Source organism: Trichophyton verrucosum (genome assembly GCF_000151505.1).
Source record: "Trichophyton verrucosum HKI 0517 chromosome Unknown contig00764_1.f1.exp, whole genome shotgun sequence".
Taxonomy (NCBI): Eukaryota; Fungi; Ascomycota; class Eurotiomycetes; order Onygenales; family Arthrodermataceae; genus Trichophyton; species Trichophyton verrucosum.
In genome coordinates this window covers 36702-57641 of record NW_003315257.1, presented here as the reverse complement: position 1 = coordinate 57641, position 20940 = coordinate 36702, and the positions used below count along the sequence as shown (strand labels likewise).

Below are 20940 nucleotides of genomic sequence, written 5' to 3'. Positions count from 1 at the left end.
TTTACGGGTGGTTTAGCAAGCGATGCATTTTTATGATTTTTGTTTTTTTGTGACCATTGGGTCAGGCGGGTGATTTATGTAGTTAAGATCTGTATATTAGTTGTATCCAAGGAGACATTCCATGTAACTCCAAACATGTCAGCACTGACTAGGCGATAACTAGCCTGCTGCTTGCCCACGTTATATTGAGAGACAGCGGGCATGCAAAGAAATTTGATTACAGGCGCAAGGAGTAAATAATATTACAAGTCTTCAATTTCAGCCACCTATCGCTTCCTTTGAAATGACAAAGAATTAGAGATAACTAGTTGAGTAAGAGCTTGGAAATCCTTCCGGAATGTCCTTAGCACAGTGTTGAGTGAGACAATCGCGGTTGCGAGGTTGCAGAGGTTCGAGCGATAGTATTAAGAAAGGTGAAGACGAAGCTAGTAGGTGGAAACGTCGACCTAGGGAGGCAGACAGAGAACAGGTGGCAAGGCGAACGAGAAAGTGTTGATGAAGGGTGATGATGACTGACAAAAGAGAGAAGGAAAATAGGGGTAGAAAAGCTATCCATGCTTGGTAGGATCCGCCCGAAACAGAAGAGCAAAACAAAAAAGAAAAAAAAAAAAAAAGAATACAAACTTGACTTGTGGAAGGTTCAAGTCTGTGCTCATCTCACGAAATTAATCATTCATGGCTATCAAGATGCGAAAAGGGAGGAAATAGGGTGAGGATAGTGAATCATGAGGTCAGCAGGCCTATTTTGTGCTGCTTTGATGGGATCTGTGAGAACCCTGGCGGGCGGAACTTGAGAGAGACGCAGGCGGTGTAGTGTTGGCCGTAGTAGACACAGGCTTTTTTGCAGTGTGTGAGTTTTGATATGATCCGCTCCCTTCTCTAGATCTTGGGTTCCGTGACCGGTTCTTTGGATTCGAACGGAGTTTTCCTGAGCTGCTCCCACCTCGTTTTGGCAAGGGAACCATCTTCAAACTTTTTCCTGGTGGTCGAACAATAACAGAGACTTCCCCGTTACTATCCCGTTCAATACTACCAATGATATACGGCTCAATACTTTGTGATAACACCGGTTTCTGGTACTTGGTTCGGAAGCGCGACTGCTTCGGGGCTGGGTGCCACGCAGCTCGTGGGGCCATGTCAGGCACTTTGACAACAGGCAAGGACCCTGCCTCACGATCTTCAAATATTGCTTCTTCATCCTCAACCTCCTTAGTCGTTGCTCTACCGGGTTCGCCTATAAATTTCCGCTTCTCATCATATTGTGGGAATGAAACGGCAGCAGATGAGGAACTCGATATTACATCCAGGGGCTCCTTGGTTGCAGACGCAACTGCGAGTGAGCTGTTCTTCCTCTGGACAGGTTGGGATGTCTTCTTTCCGAATAGTCCGTTGAATCTGTCTTGCCAGGAAGTGGTACTCGCAATAGGCTGTGCAGGCGTTCGTGCAGGAGGAGGTGAAGCAACCATGGCAGCGAAGGTTGCGGGAGCTGGAGGAGGTGGTGGTGGGCTAGGAGCGGAGAGGGAGCCTGGAGGGAGTTTGACACGAGGTTTGGGGTTGGGAAGGTGAACTAATGGTCTTTGCGAATCCCCTGTGAACACGGGGTGGCTGGACACTTCCTCCGGTGGAGGAGGAGATTGGCTGCGAGGGGGCATAACCTCTTGATTGTTTGGGCGCTTTGGTTCAGAGGCCGGTGGGAAAAAACGGGAGCCCCGAGTAGAGGGTGGGGGCACAGCTTTCTGCTTATCACCAAAAGGAAGACCGCTGACAGAATCAATTTGATGGAAAGGAGAAGATTGGGGCTCCTTGTCAGAAGTTGTAGACACCACTCCAATGATATTCCTATTCCCCGGACGTTCTCCAGCTTCAACCTGTCTCCAAGTTTCATTGAAGGTTGTTTGGAGAGAGGAGGCAATTCCAGTCTTGGCTTCTTCTTCACGAAGAGCTTTGAGATCTTGATGAAACCTTTCATTCTCTTCCAATTCAGACTTTCTAGCAACCAAATGAAAATTGCTCCAAGCTGCGGTTTCCTGGTTACGGTGAGGCAATCGGTCTTGTTGCCATCTTTGTCCTTGGTTATAGGATGGTGGTGCAATCGGTCCCGGTGGAGCTATTGGTTTAGGATTTTCACCCATACGATCCGGACGCATATGGTCAGAAGATGATAGAGGTGATAATGGTTTTGCGTTATCTGGACCTGCTTTGGAGGGAGGTGGTAGAGGGCGAGATATTCCTTCAGGAATTTCAGCCCCTTCCTGAGCCTGCTGGGGATAGAGGTGCTGTTGTTCAGTCAAACCTAAAGAACTGAGGTCTGATGGGAAGCTAGCAAGATTCCTATCGAATGTGCCATTGCCCAAAGCTTTGTCATTAGTTGGTGGTCCCCAAAGAGCACCAAGACCCGCTGTGTGACCTTTTGAGCTGGGCCAACTATATGTAGACGTTGCAGGAACGGAATACTTCCAATTCGACGGTCTTTCCTCTGGTTGCGGTCCATAAATAGGCTGCGAAGTTTTCGTTTGGCCCTCTTGAGCAGGTTTTGAACCATTAACAGTGGGTGAAGCGTCAGACATTGCTTGCTTATGAGGTGATGCCTGATGATTTTGCGCCTGATTTCCAGTTTGCTGGGGTTTCTCAGGGGGTTTCTCGGAAGAAGCTACTAACTTCTTCACCGACTCGGGGTGATGTACCTTCATCATGCCGTACTGCTTAGGTTCTCCTGTTAATTCCGGAACAGGAGGTTTAGGAGGTGAGGATATCACAGTAGTTGATGTTGATGGTGGGCCGGTTGGCTTCTTTGATTCTGAATTCGACGATGGTGTGCTGTCTTTTGCACCTGGGAGCTCGTTGGCAGGTACACCAATAGACTGCAGTTTTATCCTTATGCGTTCTTGTTTTGCAGCCTCTTCTTTAGCTTCCTGTTCTAGTCGTCGTTGTCTGGCCATCTCTCGTTTCTCCCGCATGATTCTTTGTTGCATCGCAACGGGGTCTTCTACCATGACTGGAGGTTGAGAGGTTTGGCCATCCGCGGCACCTTGAGAGGGCACATTGGTTTGAGAGCTAGGTGAAGTCTGATTAAAGTTGGGAGGTCCATGATCAAGACTCCTGTGTGACTGCTGAGATGGGGAACCCAGACTCGGAGCCACTGGACCATTTTGCATTTGACGGGTATTTGGTGAGGCCGACCTCTCAAGCGTCCCTGTGGACGGTGGTCCGCCTTTGAATGGAAGTTCGGGTCTAGTTAAAGACATTCTTCTGGCGAATCCTCCACTACCTCCACTTACGTTCGACGAAGCGCGTCGACGTCCCCACTGGCTGCCTTCTGTCGGGCTTCTGTGAGTCTGAAAGGCAGGTGATGGTTCCGCGGGTCCAGATTGTTCATGCATAGACCGTTGAAGGAGGGAAGCAGGCCTAAAATGGCCATCATTCTTCCCCGATCTATCATTCCTCAGATGTCCATGTCTGTTGTCTGAGACGGGTTCGTATCGACCTGATTGCGAATTGTAAAGTTCTCGGGGAGCAGTAGGTTGTCTATCTCTCCAGGACCTATTGAAGTCATCGGCAGCAATTTCTTTCGTAGGAGGAGCTGGGCCGGCATCTAACCTAGAAGGCTCAACATGGTTAAACCGAGGAACTTGATTTTGAGCTGGAGGATTAGGTGCTAGAGGAGACGCCTTTTCCACAGGCGGTAATGGGGCCCACGGCGACCGCACCGCAGAAGCGCCCTTTGACGTTAGTGTGGGCTTATCATTGGTATTCTTTGACAAATCGCCACCCTGTTTAGATTGCTGCTTTTCGGCGCTTGCACCGACTTTTAAGATTGTAGTATTGGACCCAAGAGAACTTGACGGTTTCGAAAGTAAAAGTTTAGGGGCTTCGCGTGCTGGTGGCATATTGTTGGCTGGTGAGGGTTGTCTTTTTTGATCGCTTGAGCTATTAGCTAGAGTACTGGTCTCTTGGGATCCCGGCGCACTGCCTTCGGTATGAGTCAAGGTAATTTTGGTGCCATCGTTCCATTCAATAGTTTCAGGAGCCCAGTCATCCTCATCATCATCAATATCGGCCCATTTGGCTTCCTTCTCGTTGTCGTCGGTCTGTATGCGTGATGTCATGTGGATTCCATATTGTTGCTTCAGCTCTTCATCCGTTAGGTGTTTTGTTGGAGGTGGTTGAACAGCTATATCAAAATACTGTTAGTTTGTAGAAAGCCTTTATGCTACGGAAGACACTTACGCCGATTTTTATTCCATACTAGATTGGCATCGGGGGCACCCGAGACATTTTTACTTCCTGCCGTAGAGGTCCGGGGAGAAGAATCCCGTAGCCCACTTCCAGATTTTGCGACTAGCCGTGGCCTCGAGCTTAAAGGTGTCGACGTAGATGACGGCGGAGTTGATGTTAGAAACGGTGCTGTGTATAGAGTATCAATATTTTGTCCTTGGAGAACACATAAAGCTCGTCATGAAAAGGAAGAGTGCATACCTTTCTCTGGGCTTGCTTTGCTATTTCCATTCGAGCCCGGGGGTTTCGTCACGGAAAATTTGGCGAAGGAAACTGGTTTGAATGATGCCGGCCTTTTTACAGAACTTGTTCGAGAGTGTTGTGCCCCGTCAGTGTTAGATCGTGCGTCCGGTCGACTCGCATCTGTATCCGATCCTCCACTCCCATCTCCAACATTTGGCGATAAGCTCGTATTGGCATCGTTGCTCTCCGATCCGACTCCGTTAGCTTCGGTCGACGATGGGTTACCCGTTGATATTTCCTGCGATGATTGTGTGTTTGCCTTTGGTTTTGAGTTGTTATCAGAAGCTTGAACATCCCCCCGGTCCCCTCCAGCAGTCAAATTGTCAGGTTTGCTCGCAGGAACGTCGGAAGGCGAGAGGTCGCCGCCCGACCGGGTTTGGTTTACCACATCGTTGCTGCTCTGCTCTGCCATAACAATGCTCTATAGCTTCAAGAAACATGGGTCAGCGCCATCCAGGATTCACAACTCTTGCCCTCTGTTTTTCGCAAAACAGGCCAGACAAAAATGAACCACAGTATAAGTGAGAAACGTACGTATCGTCAAAGACTAGTTATTGCGACGGAGAACCACACAAGTAGCCTATCCGCAGGGAGGACTTTCACAGGCAGGCCGGTCGGACACGCGTTGGCAGAAGATGCAGCAGAAGCTTCCTTGCTATCCCGGTGAGGCAAAAGAAAAGGTCGAACCAAAAGTGCCAGCTACAATAAGCCCAGGAACGCCGATCACAGGCCGGAAACAAGACGCCGGTTGTTGTCAAGATAGTTGACGGTGTTGTAGAATTCAAGATCAAGAGAAGAGTGAAAAGTGACACTTTTGAAAGACGAAAGTCGGCCAGCTGCGCCAAGACGAGCCGCCCAATCAGGCTAGCGCGGTACATACACACCAACTTCCAGTCTGGAAATTTTTGCGGCAGGCAAGGACGAGCAGGTAATAGGATGGCATTTGGAGGATAGAAAATATAGGTTAAAGCAAGTGATTCATTCTATTGAATATCTACATGTATGTGGTACAGCGTCGTTTGTTATCCGACTAGTGAGGGTTGTTCTTGTGGTGGCCTGGGGGCAGGAAGCAGCAGTTAGCATACGGCTGTCTATCCAAAAGAGCGTAGACGCCAGGAGTACTTACGGAGGTGGGTAACGTATTGTATGCTGTAGCCAACCAGGGTCAGGCCAATAATGAGATGGACAAGGGCTATGAAGCAACGGTTAGCTATATAATCAACGCAGACTTAAGGCCAACCTTTCTGCCACAGGTAAAAATAGTATACAACATCGACCGATAATATAAATATATTAATGCAAAGAGATATTTCAAAAACTTACGAGCAGAAGAAGCATTCTTGCCAAAGTAGGCGGCCTGGTAACGGGCAAAAAGACCAGAAGGCTTGGCCTCGGGGGCCGGACCGCGTGGGAGTCTGGCGTAAAAGTCACTCACACGCTCCATGCGAGCAGCATCCTTAGCAGCTCCGATTGCCTAATAGCATTGTAAGCCAGCTGTATCATTCCTGTGTTGTATGCTTGCAATGGTGGTCGTTTGAATATCCACCAGGACCACGGCACAGGGAATCAAACGGGATTATGCGCAATTGAGGGGAATAGTCCAGTATACGAACCGAAGGAGAGGCAATCTACACTGTATTAGCTATCAAATCCATTTCCTAACGTTCTAGCACCAAGATTAGAACATACCTTTGGGGGAATGAGGGTAGAGATCCCTCGTCTGGCAATGAAGCTCATGATGATCGGATCTTTCCGCGGAGAACCAGGTTAGCGTATTGAAGACAATAACAACCATGCAATAGTGCCAGCAGGAGCTCAATTACCGTGGACACAAGTCACCGACTACGTGGTGGGGATAAAGAAGCGGAAGAGTTCGTGCTTTTTCGTCGATGGCTCTGCCGTCGTTCGGACTGCGAGAGTCAAGTTGAAGTCGCAGCGAGTCCGCGCTAAACCGCATATGGATACCGGCACAACTGAAACTCCGATAGCTTACATAAGGTCCCGTGACTGTGGTTCTCGCAACCGGCAGATATCAAGAACGTCGCTGTTGAACAGAATCACAACTCTACCCAGGCCAAACGCCGACGTATCTTCAGTTCCACGATGCCACTACTGCGAGCTGGCGGGCCCTCCGCTATCGGGGCCACCTGCACCCGCTCCATTCGATCTGCATACGCCCTCAATGCCCGGTACCTAAGCTCCTCCGCCACCCATCAAGCCGCTGGAGAGATCAAGACCACCACCCAAGATGCCCCCGCAACACCATCTACCGGAAGTGCTATAACCCGCAAGGAGTCTGCTGGTGAATCCATTCCACGCCATCAGCCCGACTACAATGCCACTGTTGACCATGGTACCTCGTAAGGGCCCTCTACCTTGGGCTTTCATACCCATATAAAAATACACGTGCATGTGCATACCTGCTAATTGTTATTCCCATTAGCCTGTTCTCTCCAGTTCCCAAGCGAGTAATGGACGGAAGCGAGCCAAGTGAAGTCGTTGCTGCTGCCGTTCTCTCCGGTGCTCCAACAGACCTTCAGGCCCGAACAGTCAGGTACCGTTCTGCCAGACCCTAGTTTCCAATTGATGATACAACCTACTCACCTTTGTTCCATGACAGAATATACCGTAGTGCCAAACCAGCTACTCAATCTGGCACCTGGCGCAGCCACCATTGGAGGATGGATTGGGATGTCCTATCCAAGGGTCACCGCTGGGAGAATCCACTAATGGGATGGCAGTCTTCCGCAGACGCTATGCAGGGAACCCATATCAATTTCAGGTCAAAGGAAGATGCAATTCGATTTGCCGAGAAGCAGGGGTACGAATACTTTGTTCAGGAGCCAAATGAGCGCGTTTTCCGCCCAAAGGCCTACGCAAACAACTTCCTACATGAGTCTAGGAAGCTCAAATATATCAAGACAAAATAAAGCGCCTACCGCCCCCAATCATTTCATGTTGTGTATATAATATTTTTACAGCAGTAGTTTGTACGCTGCCGTTCTAGAAATTCATTTCTTTTTTTTTAGATGCCTTTTTGGCTACTTTTCTCATAGCTGCCAAACGTTTGGTTACTGTGACAAGCATGTTAATTCTGCAGCATAGAAAAAAAAAATAATCTATATGTTATCAAGTATGTATATTTAATCACAGATCACCCCCGTCATATCAAATAATAGACCTCTTTGGCCAAACTCCCCTGGAACCATAAGTGCCGTTTCGCCCGCCATGATATTGCTCACCATAAGATGCTCATAAGTGTTGATAAATGAAATCAAGGCTGGTGGAATGACCCGTGCGCCTCATCGCCCCTGTAAAAAAATGGAATAATATAGGAAAGGTAGGGTAATATACAATAATATTGAAATGGAAGAACCTTTAATCCATGTCACTGTCTTCGTCCGAGTCTTCACTAGGGCGTTTACTTCCTAGCTTGGGTCTTCCTCTTTGTCTCTTCTTTGGTGTCGTGGAACTAGAGACGGAGCTCTTTCGTTTCACAGGCCTTCCCGCAGTCCCAATCACACTGCTCACGTCATTCACTTCAGCAAACGGGTCGGGACTGCCCCGATCTTCATCACCGGCGATCTTGAGTTCATCGTCCACTGACATCAAAGTAGAAAACTCGCGGCACATGTTAGTCATGGAGTCAGTGGTGTCCAAGGATTTCATAATTCGTGCTATAGTATCCCAGAACCGATCGCCGTTGATGCCTGGCACTTTAGAGGCCGGTTTGTTCAGCTCTTTGGCGGCAACTTTGCCTTCCTTTTGCAAAGAGTGGAAGTTCAAGTTATAAAGACGGCGGAGGTAAGACCTTGTCTCCCACAGCATTGAAAGGCCGGCGCCGGCCGTTGCAAGTCGTTTTAATACAGTAGGATCAATTGGAGCAGGAATGACATTGGGCTCTCCTTCCTGTGGTCCAAGTTGTTCGATAGCCTCTGGTACTTTCACGGATAGGATTTCCGTGTCTATAGAATGTGCGACTGCGGTCCCAGTGGTCCCCACAATACGCTCCATGCAAGAAATGGCGGCCAGAAGTTCTGCGACTTGGGCATAATCAAAGAATGCAACGTTTTGGCACACGAACCGTGTAAGCTCCAGGTATTCAGGCGGATTCCCTGAAGTGTCTAGCTTCTTCAGTTCAAAGTTGGCTTTGGAGCAAAAATTCGTGAGGAACTTCTTTTGATACTTGCTGTTGCTAAGTTTGACAATATCAAACAGTAAAGCAAGTTTTGGAGTGAACGGACGAACCGAGGCACCGGTTGAATCACCAATAACATCGCGTTGGTAGTAGAATGCCTCCTGAATCGCTCTCATGTACTCACGGTCAAACATAGATTCGTGTTGTTGGTGGAGCATTTTGTGAATGTCATATGCCGTAGTAGCAATTGTTGAATTAGGGGAAGTTTCCAAGGACACTAGTACCCCTGCGCATTCCTTTGGATGGATTAGGCCTTGACGGTTGATGCTTGCGATCAGTTCGATGGCAGTCAGTGCAAAAGTATCCTGCTTCGACATGGCAGCATGAAGCATCTGGGGAAGGAAATTTTGCGCTATCAAGGCCGCTGCACCATCGTTTGCACTGGCCTTTAATGACCCTCCAAGTCTGCTGGTATCGGCACTATCACCGTTCGTTTCAGCCGTATTCACAAACTTTTCTGATTTACCTTCATGAATAGAAAAGAATGTGAGGAAAGATTTCAGGACGATATCCTGGAGATCGCCACTGTCTTCTTTGAAAACAGAGGAGAATGCTAGCCTAGCTTTCTCTTTGCCATATTGCTCGGGCCAAGTTTCACATATCGACCCTAAACTTTCTAATGACATAACTCTGAGCTCATGAGGGTATATAGAAGATGCAAATGGAGCTATAAACTCCACCATGAGACCAGAAACAGATTCAGTGTTGGATTTTGGAAACGCCTGGGCAAAGAATGAGCTAAATTTCTCCAGGTTGCAATGTTTCCCCACACAGCCAGCAATTCTTATATAACTCCGGACTCTACCCAAGGCATCGCCGCTGGTAGAAGCGTCAAGTTTGGTGTTTGATGCCTGGTAAATTCCTTTCAAGACGGATATTGTAAGCTTGACCAGTCGCTCCGTATTTTGCAGAACCCCATTAATAGTCCACAAACAAGCCATGACTTCATTGAGTTCAGTCCTAGCAAGTTTTGAGACGCTCTTGAACAAGTCATTTTGAATCTCTTTGAGGAGGTTATTGTGAGCGGAAGAGAGATTTGGCAGAACACAACGGTATATGACCACCACGGAACGGAAAAGTAGGAGATCGTCTGTACTCGAAAGATGTCCAATGTAAGGGTGAAGAGTCTCCAGTTGGTCTGGAGTGAGCAGTTTGGGATTCGACTTTGCAAAAACCGTTAGTGTTCGAAGATGAGATTGCAGTGATCTCTGGTCAGTATTGGATCCGTGGACCACATTTTCAAAGAGAGTAGCAACCGCCGCCTTGCATATTTTGAAATTCTGCACCACTGCTCTGGATTCCGGGTGAAGGGCTGCTTTGAAGAAAGATTCAAGGTTAGATACCACTTCATCACCTCTTTGGACTGCCCCTATGAAAAGCTCAACCAACTCTCCAAGAGATACTTTGGCCTGCGGTGTGTCAAAATTATCCGTGGAATGGAGTGGTGACAGCCAGAGTTCCTCCAGGCCTTGCCGTGCTAAGGTTGCAACGTTTGTTTCATGATCTTGGACTCTCCTTAGTATCTGTTCTATGATAGAAATCCTCAAATCCTTGTTGGATGTTACGGTGTATACATCTCTCATCAGACCTATGCATCGCTTTCGAACACCAACAGTTGGGTCAGAAGCGCATGCTAATATTGCACGGCAACACTCATTCTCCAGTGCTGGCTTGAGGGAAATGCATCGGGCTGTCAAAGTAAGGGCAGAGTCACGGACCATTGGGGATGAGTCAGCTGCACATCTAAGAATCAAGTCCATAATGGAGTCGTCACGATCTAGTAGGCTTGGGTCCCGTTCAAGCATATGAATGACGCTCTTTAAGCTTCGACTCCGCACTTTTGCCTGGTCACTGGAGATGGAGCTGAGCAAGACCTTAACGATAGTATCAAAGGCCTTACAGAATCCGCTGCTCAAAATAACAATAAGATATGCAAATCGAGCTTGTTGGGTAGAAATAGTCTCGTATTCACTGTTATGAAATTAGATACTGAAGATGATGGGAATTAACCCTCAGGATGTCACATACCGATGTTGTTCAAGCCATTGAGGCTCAGATATTAAGCTTGTCAAAGAGCTTGCTAGCTTCCGGGCAGAAGAGCCGCGAGATATGGCCTCATTCTGGGAGGCATCACAATAAACAGTGCATGCTGTTTTAGTCCAGGATGTGAGGAGATAATCCCGAGCACTTGGGAGGTGTGAGCCTGCCACATCTTTAGTATTAAGGTATTCCAGGGAGATACGGTAAGGGCCATCGTGGACAACAAGATCTTGAACATGTAATGACCTGTTCACATGGTTATCGAACAGTTGCCTTATGTATTCCGTTAATTCCGAGTCACCATCATCCGTTGAGTTGTTTAAATGTTGTGCCGTGGAGGTCAAATCCGAAATTGCTGATCCCATCCAGCCTAGAAGTTCCAAGGCCATATTTTTTGCATTTGCTGTGCTTTTATCATGCTCTGCTATCCCAACCATCTGAGAAGCAAACACCCGTAGAAGTAGTTCGACACCAGGCCATTCTGAAGAGCCAAGAATGCTTATTAGATCTTCCGTGAATAAGTCCAGGATATTTCTGTAAGGCTGATCGCCGGTCTTCGTTGAGGTCATAGCTCGTTGGACAATGAACCTAGTGATATATTGCGCGCTACGCACGGCATTATCATAAGCCTGGTCAACCTGTCTGGAAAGGTTAACAAATGGAGAAGTGTCATCTTCATCCTCGGACCCCGACTCATCATCGTCTTCACCCTCCTCATTTTGACCAGATGACCGCAATTTAGGTTTTGCTGCATGTTGTGAAGAGCTTCTGACTGCAGTGGTTTGGACAAGCTGTACAACCAGCGCAGAAAGCAATTGAATACTTTTTCCGTCCGTTAACTTAAATTGCCTAGCACTTTGCCTGGTAGATGGAAGCTTTTCGAGAGACACAAGAATCTCATCCAGGATAAAAGATCGTTGCTCGGCATATTTGGCAAATATCTTCGCAAGCATGTCCATAGCGCAGCGCCGAACCGCCTCGAATCTCTGGACTCCAATAGTAGAATCTTTTTCATGGTGAGCATTTTCGACGAATATCAACTTGGTAGCCATAAACTCCATTGCCGTGATTGCACCCTCGACAAGGTCAACTGCAGAGAGAAAAACGCCTAGCTGAGACAGGATTTTCCTCGATTGCAGGGTTACGCTTGCTATCGCCTGTTTTTGGCTTGTAAATATGCTGAAGAGAGCTGTATCCTTACCACTTGGCCTGCATTCGACCGCTGGTATGACACAACGCTCAAAAACATGATTTAAAGCCGTCGGAATGAGTTGTATCATGTCTTCAGAGCAAAGTTCCTTTGCATCAGTACGGCCATCCATGGTGTGTAGCAGCGTGCCCATAGCGAGCAATGCATTCTCCAGCTCTCCAAGCTGTTTTGTCCAGTTTTCCATGCTGGTTTCAGACATGTCACTTTCAACTGTGATGTCAACCGACTGGGCCGCCATTATGGGAGCTTCACAAAGCTTCTGTATACGCGTAATGAACTCGTTAGGAATATCTCCAAGTTTACCATATCCGGAAACACTTCTAAAAGCCTTTTGCAGTTGCTTATGGGTCTCGGAGGTCAGACACGGCCTGCTATCTTCCGTGGTATCCATGGTGTAAAAGTATTTGTTGATATTTTGGCCTGGATCCTGGGAGCTCTCGAGCTGCATCTCGTCCTCACTTTCAAATACATCCTGGAGAAGAGACTGGAGGTTTGCTACAGCTGTGTTGATTATTTCCCTTTGATCTCGAATCTTTACTGATTCGGCGTGTTGTGTAGCTGGGGACAACAACCGCGGTTTTGCATAGGTATCTGGAATATGTTGGTACTCGCTCAATTGCGAGGGGTCGGGGAACGCTGGAACCAAAACAACAGGTTTGACGGCCATACCTGGGTCCGGGATTTTTGAGACTGCCTTCCCTCCATCATCAGGGGTATTCCTATTACGCTGGTCAGGAGCAGGAGCTGGTTTGGATCTCTGCACTTGTTTTGGTGGGCTTGGAGAGCTTGGTGACGGGTCTGCAGCTACATTAGCAAATATACAACCAAGCATAAAGACACTGGAAGAGAGAGAGAGAGAGAGAGAGAGAGGCATGGCATACATCTAAACGGTATATTGGTAGTATCCAGCACCATCTTTGCAAAGGGCCCAAGCCGTTCATGGGCAGTCAGTTCCATGTTGGCTGGCGGTGCCTGGGTCTTTTCAGAGGGACGAGGTTGACAAGCGCGCGGGGGCGCCTTGAAGCGACTACATCCCACCTCACAGTCAGCACAGTCGAGCCATCGGCACAGGGGAAAAGAAAAGGCTGTACATCGTCGTCAGGCCGTCGCCCGTCAACCCTTCGCCTATCAGCAGGCCGTGTATGTTCTTGCGGACAGTCTCGATATAAGACGAGTCCGCAGAGCTGGCCTGGGTCTCATTGTCGAGGGTATCTATCAATCTGCCGGCGGTGTGGGAGTCGTAGGTGCGCGCCCAGTTTGCAAGTGAGGGCTGCTCGATGTCCGGCCGCAAGATCGAGTCTACAGAGGACAAGAAGACCGTCTGGTCAGCACGGCACCGCTTGTTCAGGCCGCCAGCCAGGCTGCACTTACCCAGGCCAAATATCGGCGCGCTCGTCATGGGCGAGAACTGCAGGGCCGCGTCCACGGAGAGCGGACGAGGTAGTCGTCGGGCCACATCGTAGGTCGAGCTGCTGCTCTCCCGCGGTATCGCAGCCTCAAACGGGCGCTGCATGGTAGTGTCCTACTGATCAAGAGCTTTCGGTGGCAGGGAGAGGGAGCTGGCAGCATTTCGGTATCTCGTTCAGGGCCATTGGCGACGTCCGCGGTGACTCTCTCTCTCTGCGCGAAACGACAGCTGCATTTGAACGCCAGCAATTATTTGGATTTAGCTCGTCGGATTATTTCTACGATCCAAACTCCTTGCAAGGGTCGCATAAAACGATATCACCTAGCGCCACAGCTATGTTAGATAATCATGCATATCGTCCCCAGTTGTTTGGTTACGAGGAGCGGGCTTGTTATGGGGCGAGTTGTGGCTGCTGCGATGTCTCTCTCTCCTAGTAACTAAGGCCATGCAACAAAACAGATTCAAAACGTAAGGCCTGCCATCTAGCCACCTAACTATAACACTAACACCTTTTCATAGCTCTTTAGTTGATTATGTATCTTGAACTAAGCTAACTAACCGTGATAGTAAAGCAGTTTCCGGCCCCCCATCATGCAAAGTGTGTCCCGTCAGTACATAATGAAAAGCAACACTGGAACCTACTGCTTTCCATGGAGTTTCATCAAAGTTATCCGAACCTGGCAACCAATACTAAAAAAACACTAATATTTGTGGTTTTTATAACCGAGGTCAATAGGAAACAGCTGTAGAAATCCAAAGGCTTCGGGTTATCTTGCCTAATTTACAGTCAAACTCACGTCCAGCATGGCCATGTTATGGCCAATCGTATGCTCACTTCCACAGAAATGAAGTTCGAGCCTTGAAAAAAGCTCTTCTTTGTCAACTATGGAAACCATGTCCGCGGCAAACTCAAGTTGCCATGATACCAAGACAATGTCAAACTGTTCTGTCGAGAATGGCAGCTTTTCTATAGTGCCGTCAAACATGCGAATGTTTGGCTTGGTGCTCACCCAGTCTTCCAGTCTCGTCAACTGTTTTTTAGCATGCTTTCGAATTAAATAGATGGTTGAGCGCCACCTACCCTTGTTGATACATCCCAAGCAGAGGACTTCCTCCTCTGTGAAACTCCCAAGAATAATATTCAGCTGCTCGCTTACTAGGCTCTCGGCAAAGTAGCAGGCACGGGGCATTCGATGCAGTTCAGCTTTAGTAGGCTGCGGATATGGCCCTAGAAGCTGGTGGTTTTCGGCCTTTCTTGCTAGTTGAAGATAATGAATCTGTGCGTGATTGAACTCTACATCTTTTGGGGTGAAAGAATAGCGAGACTCTGACTCAATCTCGAACCCAAAGCTTCGGAGAATTCCCTTCCATCGCTCCTCAGAAAAAAACAATTCGTCGGTGTAGCGGTTCATCCATGGCTTCCCCATTTGTCGCGTGCAATCCCATGTGGAGTCATAAATGTACTCACCCAGAGGTAGGTCTGTACTCGGGGTCACCCCAATAACCAAATACCCACCGGGCTTCAGCCATTCAGAAAACTTGCAGCACATCGAGTATATTTCGCCAGGCGAAACCTGGAAGAGGGAGAGAATTGCAAACACACCATCAAACGTGCATCCAGGCTCATACATTCTCATATCTACCTTCATGAACATTCCAGGCACTTGGCTGGAGGCATGTCATTGAGAAGCCTATTCTTCCTGCGAGATTAATAATCTTGAGCAACAGATTCTGAGCGTGATATGTTAAGGATGCTCGCTCTACCAACTTAAGAGCCTACAGAATCAAAATACGGCTTTAATTCCGACTTGACATGCATAATTAAATCATAACTATGCTTAGTCGGGGCAGCATCCTCGAACCTAAGCTAAGATATCAAGAAGTAGCGTGGGTAGCTTTTGAATTCACACAAAATATAGTACGTATGCTGCCCGAAAGCTAGGTACAGCACTAATTAAGATTCTTCTTAATTTTCTCCGAATCATCCATCTCGCAGTTTTTCATTCTTATGATCACATCATAATAGTTCTCCTTTTCCTTGCACGGATATGGTTGAAGATATGTTCGTTACATCAAATTGGCAGTTGATATAGAAGTAGCCCAATTAACAATATTTAAGTACGACGCACTAACTGGCGGGGCTATCTCAATTAAGGTTTCAACCAATGAAAATTAAGTAGCTAAACTAACAAGTTAAAATTCAACATCTTCAAGAGACGCTTCGAGATCGACTTGAGTACTTGAACAAAAATCCATCCCACAGTCAGAACGGAGTACACTAGCAGTTTCACATTCTAATCCTCTTCGTTCATTAAAATGTCTGCAATTGGATCATTGATATTCTGTGTCGACTGTGGCAATCTCTTGAGCGAATCCACGGGCGATGCCAATACCATTCTTACCTGCGACATCTGCGGAACCCAGAACAGAGGTAAATACGCATTCCTCTTTGCGCTGTGTATATCTATTTTAGCCTGGAGCTGATATATGATGTTAGATCGTGCTTCCAGAACCATTGTTTCCGAGTCCAAACCGAGTGCCTTCCCGTCATCCCTTCGATCGAAGAGTTCAGCGGTCCGCACATTAGCTGAGCAACGCAAGCAGGATGATGCTGTGATTCAGGAGACATGCCCTGATTGCGGTAGGACAGAGATGAGATACTATACATTGCAGCTGCGTAGTGCAGACGAGGGAAGCACGGTGTTCTACACTTGCGAATGCGGGCACAAGTACGTGGGCTACTTTGGGATGGGAGTGTATCAAGAGATGTCACGTTGCTAACCGTCTATTTTCAATTCAGGCATAATACAAACAACTAAAAGGAGACTATTATGCGTGTATCATTTCAGGAATATATTGAACATGCAAAAGGCCTCCAGAGTGAGCAAGCACTCAACCAGCGGCAGCCGGCTCCGGAATCAAACTATACTCAAGTTCGCCATTTTTCTCATACTCCGCCATATCGAGAGCGACGACGACGCTATCCTTGACAACAACCTCTGGGTCGTCCAAAAACTTCCTCAACACCTCTTCTACCCCTTCCTCGTCACCTAGACTGCCAAGGGCCTCAGCGGCCTCATGACGGACCATACCAGCCTCCTCCTTGTTGCTGAGTGCTGCCACCAAGCTTGGGATGCTAGCGGGATGAGAGAGCTGTCCGAACACAAACGCAATTTCGTGTCTGAATAATGCCGATTTATCCTTAAGCCCTTCAGCCAAAGCCTCAACTGCTTCACGCGCAGTTGGAAGATCTGGTGGGGAGGAAAGGTCGCGTAACGCAAACATTGCACGATATCGTTGGAAGAGAGGAAGGCTTGTGTCGAGAAGAGTTTCCTTGAGCGCTGGGATTGAGTGACCCTCCGAGGTGAGAGCGGTTGGAGGAGCAGGGTCTATGGAAGTGAAGTCACTTTACTATCTGTTAGCATCATTTTTATCCGTATTATCAGTCCCATATTTGCGGTTTAGAATAACCAAGGCGTAGTACGCACCTCTTCTTAACCTTCTCTGTCTGCCTTTCTTCGGAGGTCTCCCACAGGATCCTATCTACTGCAATCTCACAGGTTTCTCGAACAACATCTGGCTCACTTGGATCGTCCCTTAGCTTCCGCAGTAGATCTAGACTTGATGTGTCTGCTAATGCGCCAATAGCTTCTGCGGCTTCGTGTCTACACATGCTATCCTCGTTCTTATCTTCCAACACATGGCGTAGAGATGGCACGGCGTGTAAATTCTTCGTTTGGCCCAGGCAGTACGCTAGTTCGTGCTTTAGCAGCGCAGATGGCGAAGGAAAGGCTGCGGCGATAGCGTCTATGGCTGGGATAGTATCTTCCGTAGGCGGATGCAGACATGCGAGATGTTTGAGTGAGAACAGGGCCCGGAAACGGCGGGCCAGCGGGGTAGTTTCTGATGTCAAAGTAGTTCTCAGTGTCTGAACCGTCGAGCTGACATTACCAGCTTGAGTACTGGTGTTAGAGCTTCCGTCTGCCATTTTTATATGTATGAATATATGCGCCGGAGGCCTAGCAACCGGAGATGTGATAACCAGTTTTGGTGGGATACTGTGAGTTGATCGCAGAATTAAAAAAAAAAAAAAAAATAGATAATTTCTTATCAGAGTTTATTTGGTTACTCCACTTTAGTGCCTCTCGGTGCCGACTACTATATGTATCAAACTCCCATAACGCCGACGGACTTTTCTCTCGATTAAGAGGTTGAGCAAGACCCCGTTATTGTAATATTAACCCGCAAGGTGTATATTTAACAACTGGTTGGTGAAATTGGTACACGGAGGGCATCTAGACCGAGTCACACGACCAATCAAGACGGTTGACCCAGAGACTGTAGAGAAGCTATTAATATCATTATTAATTGTGCATCAGCGTGAGAGATAAAATGATGTGAACTACAGAGCGGCATGTCCTTTATTATAGACTGCGTAGTGCAGAGAGCATAAATTGAGCGTCCAATTTAGCAGAGTCCATGATTAATATGTCGCAAAGAGGGAACAACACCAATGTAATTAAACAGCAAGCTCCAACAGACACAAGGAGGTATAGCTGTAGTGTGCATGATACAGGCATCCATCTCAGCAGGATTTCTTAATAAAGTCAAAAGCTGATTTTGAATGGCGCTCAGCCTTACCTGGTTGTTCTAGTCAACAGACTTGTACGGAGACGAGAGACTAGAGGGCGCCAAACGCGGCGCCAGTGGCTTCTCGAAAAACGCCAGTCCAGCACTAGTGGACCCTCTTTTGCCCCTGGGCTTCTGCTCGACGAGCCAGCTGTCTCAGTCTGCCTCAGAAGGCGAAAACATGCACGAAATATCCAAGGAGAAAAAGGAGAAAAGGAGAAGCTGAGAGTATTTTTAGAGGTAGAAAGAAAAGAAAAAAGACGGCGATGGCCGAACTCGGCCTAGCGTTACTCCATGCTTACCTAATGCCCCTGACTAAACAAAAAGTGACGCAGCTTTTAAATAAAATCAACAAGGAAGACGACGACCAAGGCATCTTCTACCATCGCCAACATTATACGCTGGGAGAACCAAGCGGACAGATGTTCCAGGCCTTGGAGCTGGCTTTATATTCATCTGCTGCGTCCATCAGCCCCGGAGTCCAGCCTCAATGGCTGAGATGAGGTCTTTCTCCTGAAAAAAAAGACACTGGCTTCCTTATCTACTACGATGCTCTCCCATTCTATACGCTCCCGACTCCCGAGATGCGCTGCCTGCAGGATCATACAACGCTCCGGATATAGCACAGTGCGGTTTCTACGATCCCCACCTAAAGATATACCCGATCGCCAGCTTCTCATCCTCCAACGACATCCACTTTCCACCGAGAACGTCTTCCGAACCTCCCGACCGTCCACATTGAGATCGCAATGCCGCTCACTCACCACTGAAGAAGGCCCAGGAGCCTCCAAGGTCACCAAGGAAGTCCGCCGTAGCCGGATATTACGCTTTGGATTCAGGGTCTTGGCCTTCAGTGGAGGCGTGATGCTCTTCGGCTTTGGTCTTGTGTTTGCGTTTTTCGTCTACGATGCCACCACCTACCGTACCGACCCAGATAACGTTGACATCCCTGTCTCGCAGAATGCACTTAACCCAAGACGGGGCGGCCCAAAGAACCTTCCAATTGCCGAAGTTCTCGTGGACGATCACGACTGCGACATGAAGCTGGAGCAAAAAGATAAGCCGAAACTCGTTATTCTTGGTACCGGATGGGGCAGCGTGGCATTGATGAAGAGTTTGAACCCCGGAGACTACCATGTCACCGTTGTCTCCCCTGTAAACTACTTCCTCTTTACTCCAATGCTCCCTTCAGCAACGGTAGGAACCCTCGGACTTAGCTCGTTGGTAGAGCCGATCAGGCTGGTTGTACAGAGGCTTCGGGGACATTTCCTTCGAGCCGAGGCGGTGGACGTAGACTTTGACGAGAAACTTGTTGAAATATCTCAAGTTGACTGCGATGGCAACAGAAAGAATTTCTATCTGCCGTATGATAAACTGGTTATCGGAGTTGGTAGGTCTTTCGGAGCCCTCCTCCCTTTTGGTCCCACTACTTATCTTTTCCCAGGCTCTACAACCAATCAGCACGGTGTCAAAGGTCTTGAACACTGTAACTTTTTGAAATCGATTGATGATGCTCGTCAGATTAAAGCAAAAGTCCTTCGAAACTTGGAAGTAGCCTGTCTTCCTACCACTAGTGATGAGGAACGGAAACGTCTTCTATCGTTCGTTGTATGCGGAGGCGGCCCAACCGGTGTCGAATTCGCTGCCGAACTCTTTGACATGTTAAATGAAGATTTGTTCAGATCATTCCCTAGGATTTTGAGAAACGAGATTTCTGTCCATCTTATCCAGAGCAGAAGCCATATTCTCAATACTTACGATGAAACATTGTCCCTTTATGCTGAGGTATGTGACTTGTTTGATGTTTGGTTGCATCGTAGCTATACTGACTTTTCTAGCGACGATTTGCTCACGATCAAGTCAATGTGCTTACCAATTCAAGAGTCAAGGAAGTTCAGTCTGATAAAATCCTCTTCACCCAAATGGAAGATGGGAAGCCAGTTGTTAAGGAGATTCCAATGGGATTTTGCTTATGGTCAACTGGAGTCGGTGAGTTTTGCCATGATGGCTAACCCTCTATAACCCACTTGCATTAACAATCTGTAGCCCAAGCAGAACTCTGCCGAAAGCTTTCCAAGAAGCTGGAAGGCCAAAACAATAAGCACGCCCTGGAGACAGATACCCATCTTCGACTACTTGGAGCTCCACGGGGAGAAGTATATGCTATTGGAGATTGTTCCACTGTACAGAATAACGTTGCTGACCACATCCTATCCTTCTTACGTGAAATTGCCTGGGAGAAAGGCCGTGACCCCCAGAAAATTCACCTCACTTTTGGAGAATGGCGTGATGTAGCCCAGCGTGTGAAGAAGCGCTTCCCGCAAGCCTCAAACCATCTCAGAAGGCTCGACAAGCTATTTGAACAATACGATATTGACCGGAGTGGTACTCTCGACTTCCATGAATTGCACGAGCTGCTCGTTCAAATCGACTCAAAACTTACTTCTCTGCCTGCAACTGCCCAGCGTGCTAATCAGCAAGGACACTACCTCGGTCGCAAGTTCAATAAAATTGCCCTTGCCGTCCCAGGAATGCGTTCTAAGGAAGTCAATTTTGAAAGCCTTGATGAAAGCGTTTATCGAGCTTTTGAATACAAACATCTCGGTAGTTTGGCATACATTGGTAACGCTGCTGTATTCGATATCAATGGTCTCAGCTTCGGAGGAGGCTTACTCGCCGTGTATTTGTGGCGAAGTATTTATTTTGCTCAGAGCGTTAGCATCAGGACCAGAGTCATGATGGCCATGGACTGGGCTAAACGAGCTCTTTTTGGAAGAGGTATGATTTCCTAGCTCTACAATCATGGCTACCAGGCTAACAGTATCTCTAGATATGATGAATTTCTAACTATCATGCTAAGCACATTGCATTTTCCGCACTTCTGTCCGAGTCGCTCACTTAGATGTTTTCCTATTTATCTGGATAATACCATTTTGT

General features: G+C 47.7%; 6 protein-coding genes across 6 annotated transcripts; 2 read left to right on the top strand and 4 right to left on the bottom strand.

The window, feature by feature from the left end:
* Nucleotides 1–740: 740 nt before the first annotated feature.
* TRV_06627 (uncharacterized protein) lies at nucleotides 741–4930 on the bottom strand (the record flags this gene model as incomplete). Its single annotated transcript, XM_003019300.1, has 3 exons — nucleotides 741–4171; nucleotides 4228–4338; nucleotides 4477–4930. 3 exons carry the CDS (start codon nucleotides 4928–4930, stop codon nucleotides 741–743), a joined length of 3996 nt encoding a protein of 1331 aa, XP_003019346.1.
* Nucleotides 4931–6621: 1691 nt separating this feature from the next.
* TRV_06626 (uncharacterized protein) lies at nucleotides 6622–7448 on the top strand (the record flags this gene model as incomplete). Its single annotated transcript, XM_003019299.1, has 3 exons — nucleotides 6622–6878; nucleotides 6962–7072; nucleotides 7151–7448. The coding sequence occupies 3 exons, from the start codon at nucleotides 6622–6624 to the stop codon at nucleotides 7446–7448; spliced, it is 666 nt and encodes a 221-aa protein (XP_003019345.1).
* A 448-nt stretch (nucleotides 7449–7896) lies between these two features.
* TRV_06625 (uncharacterized protein) lies at nucleotides 7897–12849 on the bottom strand (the record flags this gene model as incomplete). The annotated part of the gene is made up of 2 exons (XM_003019298.1): nucleotides 7897–10687; nucleotides 10745–12849. The coding sequence occupies 2 exons, from the start codon at nucleotides 12847–12849 to the stop codon at nucleotides 7897–7899; spliced, it is 4896 nt and encodes a 1631-aa protein (XP_003019344.1).
* Nucleotides 12850–14150: 1301 nt separating this feature from the next.
* Nucleotides 14151–15029, bottom strand: TRV_06624 (uncharacterized protein; the record flags this gene model as incomplete). Its single annotated transcript, XM_003019297.1, has 1 exon — nucleotides 14151–15029. The coding sequence occupies one exon, from the start codon at nucleotides 15027–15029 to the stop codon at nucleotides 14151–14153; it is 879 nt and encodes a 292-aa protein (XP_003019343.1).
* Nucleotides 15030–16266: 1237 nt separating this feature from the next.
* Nucleotides 16267–17362, bottom strand: TRV_06623 (uncharacterized protein; the record flags this gene model as incomplete). The annotated part of the gene is made up of 2 exons (XM_003019296.1): nucleotides 16267–16780; nucleotides 16863–17362. 2 exons carry the CDS (start codon nucleotides 17360–17362, stop codon nucleotides 16267–16269), a joined length of 1014 nt encoding a protein of 337 aa, XP_003019342.1.
* A 907-nt stretch (nucleotides 17363–18269) lies between these two features.
* Nucleotides 18270–20795, top strand: TRV_06622 (uncharacterized protein; the record flags this gene model as incomplete). Its single annotated transcript, XM_003019295.1, has 4 exons — nucleotides 18270–18466; nucleotides 18627–19788; nucleotides 19842–19992; nucleotides 20050–20795. 4 exons carry the CDS (start codon nucleotides 18270–18272, stop codon nucleotides 20793–20795), a joined length of 2256 nt encoding a protein of 751 aa, XP_003019341.1.
* Between the last annotated feature and the right edge of the window lie 145 nt (nucleotides 20796–20940).